Source organism: Impatiens glandulifera, chromosome 1, assembly GCF_907164915.1.
Source record: "Impatiens glandulifera chromosome 1, dImpGla2.1, whole genome shotgun sequence".
Classification (NCBI taxonomy): domain Eukaryota; kingdom Viridiplantae; phylum Streptophyta; class Magnoliopsida; order Ericales; family Balsaminaceae; genus Impatiens; species Impatiens glandulifera.
Window position 1 is genome coordinate 138211448 of NC_061862.1, and position 8937 is coordinate 138220384.

Below are 8937 nucleotides of genomic sequence, written 5' to 3' on the forward strand. Positions count from 1 at the left end.
ATACCTCTAACGACTTCAAATCAAGACACTTTTGTCGCTTCAACTCATTATCATCTTCTTTGTTCTCCAACCCATTAGCATCTTCTTTGTTCTCCAACTCATTCAACCCATCAACGATATCTTCTTTGTTATCCAACCCATTCAACCCATCATCAACATCTTCTTTGTTCTCCATCTCATTCAACTCATCATCATCATCTTTGTTCTTCTCTAACTCATTCAACTCATCATCATTTTCTTTCTTCTTCAACTCATTCAACTCATCATCATCTTCTTTCTTCTTCAACTCCAAAAGCCTATTCTTCTCCAATTCATTGTCATCTTTTTTCTTCTTCAACTCAAAGAGCCTATTCTTCTCCAACTCATCATCTTGCTTCTTCTTCAACTCATCAAGCCTCTTCAACACTAACTCCTTCTCCACTAAATCTGAATCAACATTCTTCTGTTGTTTTATTTTCCCCAATAATTTGATTATTTGGTTGCACATAACACGTTGATCCTATTTGATGAGCTTTATTTCAGTTTTAAGCTCATTTACATCCCTTGTCAGTTCCTTTAGATAATTTGTCAGCTCATAAAACTTCATATCATGTTAGGCTTGAGTCACTCGATTGTCTTGGCAAGTTGGAAGAATTGTCTTGGTTAGTTTGAGGAGTCTTCGTAGAAGGGACATGCCGAGTAGACCAAGAGGTGTTGTCTTGGATAGATTCATCAATTGTAGACTGAGATGTGTCTTGGCTAGATTCATCACTAAATGACCTCTCGGTCCTATTTGCTAGTGTGATTTTAAGTAGTCTTCTCCTCTTAGGCACCGATTTGGGAGTCATTTCATCTTTGGGAGTACTGTCATCTTCATTCTTTCTCTTCTTACCTCAATCTCAAATAATTCATCATAAATGTAGCCTCCCATATCTTCAAAATCTTCCCCAAAGTAGTTCCTCTTCTCCTCCTTAGACTAATTAATCTTGTTAAACACATTGCACTTCAGAAGGGCAGTGAATACCTCTTGGACAGTGCTAGTGTTTCTCTTAGAGGCTGTATAGAAAAATATCCTTGGGCATATAGGCTTTTCCTCGGTCATATCCGAAAATTTGGGGACAAATGTTTTGATAACCTCATAGATCCAAACTTGGAAGGCTATTGTGAACCCACTAATAGTATAAGCGACATCACAGTTCCCCTTGTAAGTTTCCCTCTTGGCTAGATATAGCTCCCGAAGATGTTTTATGTCTTTGTCAATACCCTTCAGGGTTGAACTAAAGGATACTTTTCCCCATGGAAATTGAAGGAACATCTCCATGTCATTCACCATGCTGAAGATTTTCAAATTCACCCTCCTCCTATTATTAGATCCGAAAAGATACTAGTAAATCAGGTTTATGATCCCCATCTTCCATGCATCCTCCTTATCAGAGCATCCGAAGAAACTTGTTTGAACCTCATTTACACTAACAATCATTTTCCCTCCAAAATATTTGCGGATTAGGGGTGAACATTCTTCAACACACTAGTTTTCGACCACATGAAATCTTTCAAAGTTGAGGCTTGTCACCAAGGCATATTCCTTCATGCCCCAGTAGAGCTCCTGACCATTGACCATGAACTTATCCCCTTCGAATTGGAGCTACTTTTCCTCATCAGCATCTGATGGATTATTGTTCTAAAGAAAATTACAATCGGGGCTTTCAGTATATTCTAGAATTGAGTCTACAAAGCCCTATCCATAAGACCAAGGTTATTAAACTTCTCATTTGTCTTTAACAAATATGTTCAGGAGGATTTCCATGAAATACGGCCAGGAAAGTTCTCAATAACGGATTGATTTTGGTTGGTTCCAAATGCAAAGAAACATTATGTTAGACTAATGAAAACACTTAAGAAAGAAAATATCATTTCTTTAAGAATTAAATAAGACATTATCGCTTGTGAAGATGCAATTGTCGCTTGCGAAAATGCATTATTCGTCTGCGATGATGCATTATCCGTCTACGATGATGCATTTTTCGTCTGCAACGATGAAATTTCAATCGCATACAAAAAATAAATCATCGCAGACGACTAATACATCTTCGCAGACGAATAATGCATTTTCGCCTCATAGGCGAAAATGCATATTCCACCGTAAAACCCTTTCAAACCATTCAGCTACCTTAAAACCCAAAGCTTAAAATCTAAAACGCTAAAAACCTAAACAATTTCTTCCATTTATCGTTAATGCAAGAGGAAAACAACAGAAAAACAGGAAAAACTCCCATGAAATGATGAAGGCGTTCTGGCATTGCCTCGGGGAGCTGATCGATCGGTTTCGTTTCGTTGGTTCGCTTGGTTCGTCGGGTGAGAAAAAGAGAGAAAGGAATACCAACAGTCGGGGGGAGAAAGAAGAGAAGGAAAATGAAATGAGGAGAGGAGAGGAGAAAAATGGGAAAATGTGAATATTTTTATTTGGGAATATAATTGTCTTTTGCTAGGGGAAAAATGTTAGTTTTGTAAAAATTACTCCCTCTTATATTTTTGGAAATAACCCTGTTATTAGGGTTATTTCCTCAAACATATGTATATTATTAAAAATAAAATAATTCACGCTAGGTATTAAATATATAGTTTTTTAATCCAACTCATCTCTACTTAGTTATATAGATCTTTCCTCGGCCTTGTTAAATAACAAAACTCTTCATCGGTGTCAACCACAGAAATTAACCACAAGCGTTAATTTATCTGTAGTTACTTTATTTGGGTATATCAAAGGTCGCATTGATTAATGTATGTATATTTATTGATCATTATATTATGTATTTAATCATGTATTTTAACCCCATGTACTCATCAAGGAAAACAGCCAAAAGTTATTTACGGCTAAAATAATTCTATCTATCTTTTATTTCTTTCTTGGTATCAGAGCATCTCTTGGACTACTCCTTTCTTTTTTTCGATCCTATGGCTGATTCAAACAAAAATCAGTTGTTTCCTAACTTTCTTCAATCGATCTCTGTTAAACTTGATCAGCACAACTTTGTAATCTGGAAAAGTCAAGTTATACCGGTTTTTAAAGGCAACCGTCTTTTCCGATTTGTTAATGAATCCCACCCAGCCCCTGTGCAACGATTACTTCTGTACAGTACGATGAAACTGTTGTTGACGATGACGAAGAGAAACCCACCGTCGTCGCAAATCCTGAGTTTGAAGCATGGGAGGAGAAAGATCAGCGAATCATAAGTTGGATCCTCTCTACCTTATATGATTCCATTCTTGCTTAAGTTGTTGGCGACGCATGTGAGACCTCTTCGCATCTTTGGGCTACACTTGAAATAATGTTCGCAACACAATTTAGAGCTCGTTTGGTTCAGTTGCGACTACAACTCCAAACTCAGAAGAAAGGTAATAAATCAATGAATGAATACATTCAATCTATAAAATCTATAGTAGATTCGCTTACAGCAATTGGTGAAAGAGTTTCTGAACTCGATTTGTTCACTCATACCTTGAGTGGCCTTGGACCAGAATACGAGGCCTTAGTGGTTGTTGTAACCACCCGTTTCGAACCGGTGAGTGTCGAGGAACTCACTAGACTTCTGCTCAATCACGAACAACGGCTAGAACTGGCACATTCTGTTGCCAACAATGCCTCGGCCAATATTGCTTTTGGACGACATAGAGGAGGTGGAATAAACTCTCGCAGGAATCCATCGTCGCGAGGAAGGGGATCAAATTCTGGACCCTCTGAACATTATATGGTTAAAAATTCTTATGCCAATGGACTTGAGTCCGAGTCCGGTGGATGCTGGAGCGGGACGCCTTTATATAGGTCCAACAACAACATAAATAATAATTTGAGTCGAGCTGGATCGAATTATGGACCCAATAATCTTCAATTTGGAAACAATTTATTTTCTCGTGACGGGAACTACCGTAGAAAGAATAATGGTGGTAATCAACATCCGAAATGTACCAATTGTGATCGAATTGGACATTCATCGGATAATTGTCGCTCTCACCAACAATGTCAACTTTGTAATGGTATTGGACATCTTGTCAATACTTGTCGGCGTAGGTTTGATCATAACTTTCAACCTTCGGCTCCGCCTGTAGCTATGATTGCCAGCCCATCAGTGATCTCAGATCCTGCTTGGTATCCAGACTCGGGTGCTACTGATCATATTACGGTTGACTTAGAAAATCTCCACACTCACTCAGCATATCAAGGTACTGAAGGGATTTTAGTTGGTAACGGTAATCCTCTATCCATATCTCACATTGGCAATTCTATATTAATAGTGGAAATCAAACTCTACATCTACGAAATATTTTGCATGTTCCACAAATTGTCAAGAATTTGATGAGTGTTGCTCGATTTACCGCTGATAATAATGTAATCTTTGAATTTCATCCTTCTTACTGTTTGGTAAAGGATCGCTCTACGAAGATGGAAGTTCTTCGAGGCAGACTTAAAGACGGGTTATACTATATTTCTCCATCAACAATCCCTAAACATGCTCTTACAACCTCTCGAGCTTCAGCATCTACTTGGCATCATCGTTTTGGACACTCTTGTGCTGCCACCACATCTTATGTTATTTCTCATTTTCAGTTACCTATGTTAGGAAACAAGAACTTTAATGTTTGTGAAGCATGCCAGATTAGAAAAGCTCACAAATTACCTTTTCCAATTTATATATAAAAAACTTTTGCTCCACTTGATTTAATTCATTCTGATGTTTAGGGACCGGCTCCCGTTTTCTCTACAAATGGTTTTCGTTATATGGTTATTTTTGTTGATGATTATAGTCGGTATACGTGGTTATACCCACTTCAAAAGAAATCGGATATGTTATCTATATTTGTGAAATTTAAGGAACTTATTGAAAACCAATTCAACCGGAGTATAAAAATGCTCTAGTCTGATTGGGGTGAAGAATATCGTAATCTTGGCTTATTGACAGAACTTCATAGTATAAAGCACCGACTCTCGTGCCCATATACGAGCGAACAAAATGGAGTTTCTGAACGAAAATTACAGCATACCACTGAGATCAGCCTCACCTTAAGGGCACATGCATCGGTACCTCCTCAATATTGGGATGATGCGACTCTCACTGCAATATATCTTATCAACCGACAACCATCACCTTCTCTAGATCATCGCTCTACATATGAAATATTATTTCGGTGTGTTCCTGACTATATTTCTTTGAAGACTTTAGGGTGTACCTGTTACCCTCTCATAAGACCCTATAACCAACACAAGATGGATTTTCGGCCCACTCGATGTACTTTTCTTGGGTATAGCTCAGTTCACAAAGGCTATAAATGTCTCCACCTACCAATCGGTCGTATATTCATCTCTCGACATGTTACCTTCAATGAACAAATGTTTCCCTTTTCTACAATATCACCTTCGGCACCTACTCACACAACCCAACAACCATCGCTATCTATCCTCACATATTCTGTTCCATCTACAACCTCAACCGTTATTACTGCACAACCAACCACACCTACCACACCTACCACATCTATCCCTCCTAATAATCCAATTAATCCAATCACTACCCCACCTCAATCTTTTTCTAACTCATCTACTCCCACATTAGTTGAATCCACACCTATTCCTAGAAATCCTCTTCCTCGTACTTCACCTGTTCGTGCCCCTACATGCTCCATTCATCCCATGGTCACTCGAGCCAAAAACAAGATTCATTCCTTAAATATCAACTTTGCCTCTAGTGTTGAACCTACATATGTTTCATCGGCTAATAAAGACCCTTCTTGGAGGGCTGCCATGACATTTGAGTATAATTCTCTACTACAGAACAACACATGAACTCTTGTTCCGCGAACTCAGGCTCGCAATGTGGTTGGATGCAAATGGGTTTTTAAACTTAAACGAAAAATTGATGGGTCAATTGAACGACACAAAGCACGACTTGTTGCAAAAGGTTTTCATCAACAATCTGGAATTGATTATGAGGAAACCTTTAGTCCGATTGTCAAACCAACTACTATCCGACCCATTCTCTCACTCGCTGTTACACGATCTACCAACTTGATGTGAGTAATGATTTTCTTCATGGCACATTACTTGAAGAAGTTTATATGGTTCAACCGCCTGGATTTATACATCCTGATTTTCCACATCATGTATGTCGTCTACAAAAGGCCATTTATGGACTAAAGCAAGCCCCACGTACTTGGCCCTCCACGTTATGTAGGACTTTATTATCCATTGGCTTTATTGAATCCAAATCCGATACATCGCTTTTTATTTATTACAAAGGCGATATTTTAGCTTATTTACTAGTTTATGTGGATGATATTATATTTACGGGAAACTCTTCACCCCATCTTATGTCTATGATATCTAAATTGTGTAAACTATTTCCTATTAAAGACATGGGTGATATTCATTATTTTCTTGGAGTTGAAGCTACTCGAACTCCTACCGGTTTGTTTCTTAATCAAGTTAATTATATTTCCACAATCCTTAAGAGAGCTAATATGGTGGATGCAAAGCCACTTCACACTCTTGTTGCCACTGGGTCTTCTCTTTCCAAACATGATGGTGAACCTTTGAGTGACCCACTTCTCTACCGAAGCATTGTTGGCGCTCTTCAATATCTTACTCTCACACGTCTTGAGCTAGCCTTTGCAGTTAATCGAGCGTGTCAGTTTATGCACTCTCCCACCACTACTCATTGGGCAGATGTAAAACGAATATTACGTTATCTTCGGTATACACCGTATCATTGATTAGAAATTCGGTCATCGTCACAACTTTCTCTTACAGCATATTCTGATGCTGATTGGGTCGGATGTCCTGATGATCGTCGATTCACCACTGGCTATTGTGTATTTCTTGGAGTCAATCTCATTTCCTGGAATTCCAAAAAGCAACAGGTTGTTGCTCGTTCTAGTATAGAGTCTGAATATCGTGCCTTGGCTCATGCTACTACTGAACTTTGTTGGCTCCAATCTCTTCTAGGAGAACTTCACGTCACTCTGAATCGTCCTCCTATTCTATGGTGAGACAACATTGCTGCATTTCTCTCTACAAACCCTGTCTTTAATGCTCGTACCAAACACATTGAGATTGATTTTCATTTTGTTCGTGAACGTGTTGCTCGTAAGACACTTATCATTCAATACATATCAACTCGTGATCAGATTGCAGATATCCTTACTAAAGGTTTTTCATCTAAATGCTTTTCACTTTTTCGTGACAAGCTTATAGTCTGTGCCACCCCGTTTCGCTTGCAGGAGGATGTTAAACAACAAAACTCTTAATCGGTATCAACAACAGAAATTAACCACAAGAGTTAATTTATATGTAGTTACTTTACTTGGGTATATCAAAGGTCGCATTAATTAATGTATGTATATTTATTGATCATTATATTATGTATTTAATCATGTATTGTAACCCCACGTACTCATCAAGTAAAACAGCCAAAAGTTCTTTACGGTTAAAATAATTCTATCTATCTTTTATTTCTTTTTGACCTCAACAAATGTTGAATTTGGACCCTTATGCGTATTCGCTTTCGGTAGAGGGTATAAGGCTCGCCGGAAAAAGATTAAACATTTATGTTTCAGTATTTAGGACAGACGATGATAAATTTCGGCAACGAATTCAGTTACCTTTGTGGATGAAGTTTATAACAGGGTGAAGGAGGAAATTGTGAAGGTGGTTGGTCGGAAAATGAAGAAGGGTATGTGTATGAAGGAGCATTAGAGAATTTTTTTCGGTGGTGGGAAGGGTGAGATCAGACATTTGATATTAATTTTAGACTTTCTCTTTCAAGAACTGTGCCTAATGGGTTTGATAGGTTTGTTAGAAACAAACTTTGACTGAAATCTTTTCAGTCTTTTCAATCGTTGATAAAGATTGTTTTGTAGATGAGGAGATGTGAATGGAAGATATCATTGTCTCTTAAATATGTAGAAAACATTCCACTGATAGGATTCCAATCGGAAGACGATTCCGGGTCAAATTCAATTCCCCTCTTATTTCGACGAATTGTGAATCAAAATTCACCCTCTCGTCCATCCTCAATAACACCGATTGAATATTCAAGCCTTCATATTCTACTCGTTAACGAAAGTGCTATTGGTAAATTCTGCACAGATGATGTGTATTAAAAATATATATTTAAAATTTGAAAATGAAATGGATTAAAAATTAATAATAATAATTACACAGATGTTAAAATTGAACATCTTTAATTTTTTTTTTAACATTGATAAATTTGACATATTTGGTCAAATTTGTATAAGTAAATAGAATTTCCTAACTTAATATATAAATTTGACAAATTCTTCTAACTTTGTGTATAAAATTGACAATTCTTCTAATTTTAATTTGATTAACTATTTTTTAGTTACAAATATTAATATACTCAATTTAAAAATTATTATTTCATTTTTTAAAAATTAATTTTTATATAACATGTCTAATCAAAATGGTATATTTATAAAAAAAAAAAAACATATATAATGTGTACATCTCAATCTTAATGATAATATTGGTAAGCACTAAAAATTTATATCCCAATTTATAATTAAAAATATATTTTTATTTATTTCTAAATAAATAAAATCAAAATAATTAACTCCATAGATAAAAACCTATTTAAAATAATTAATTATGATTAATTATTGTGCTAATTAATCAAATTAACTAGGGGTTAGGGCCAAAATAAAAAACAAATTTATTTTAAATAAATGTTGTACACATAATATCTCAAAATATTTTTAGAAAAAGTAAAGGAAAAAATAAATAATTTTGATGAATTGTTGTATCTATTTCATTTAAAAAAATTATTTATTTAATTCCTAAAAATATACAAGAAAATAAAATAAAAATTGTAAAATATTTACCATATTTATATTAATATTTTGTGTATTTGAATAGATCAAAATTAAAGGTAAAGGGTGAAAGAAAAA

At 36.0% G+C, this 8937-nt stretch overlaps 1 protein-coding gene across 1 annotated transcript; it reads left to right on the top strand.

Moving 5' to 3' along the window:
• Nucleotides 1–6387: 6387 nt before the first annotated feature.
• On the top strand, nt 6388–7726 carry LOC124944923 (uncharacterized mitochondrial protein AtMg00810-like). The gene is made up of 3 exons (XM_047485273.1): nt 6388–6658; nt 6782–7016; nt 7657–7726. Exons 1-3 carry the CDS (start codon nt 6388–6390, stop codon nt 7724–7726), a joined length of 576 nt encoding a protein of 191 aa, XP_047341229.1.
• The last annotated feature ends 1211 nt before the right edge of the window (nt 7727–8937 follow it).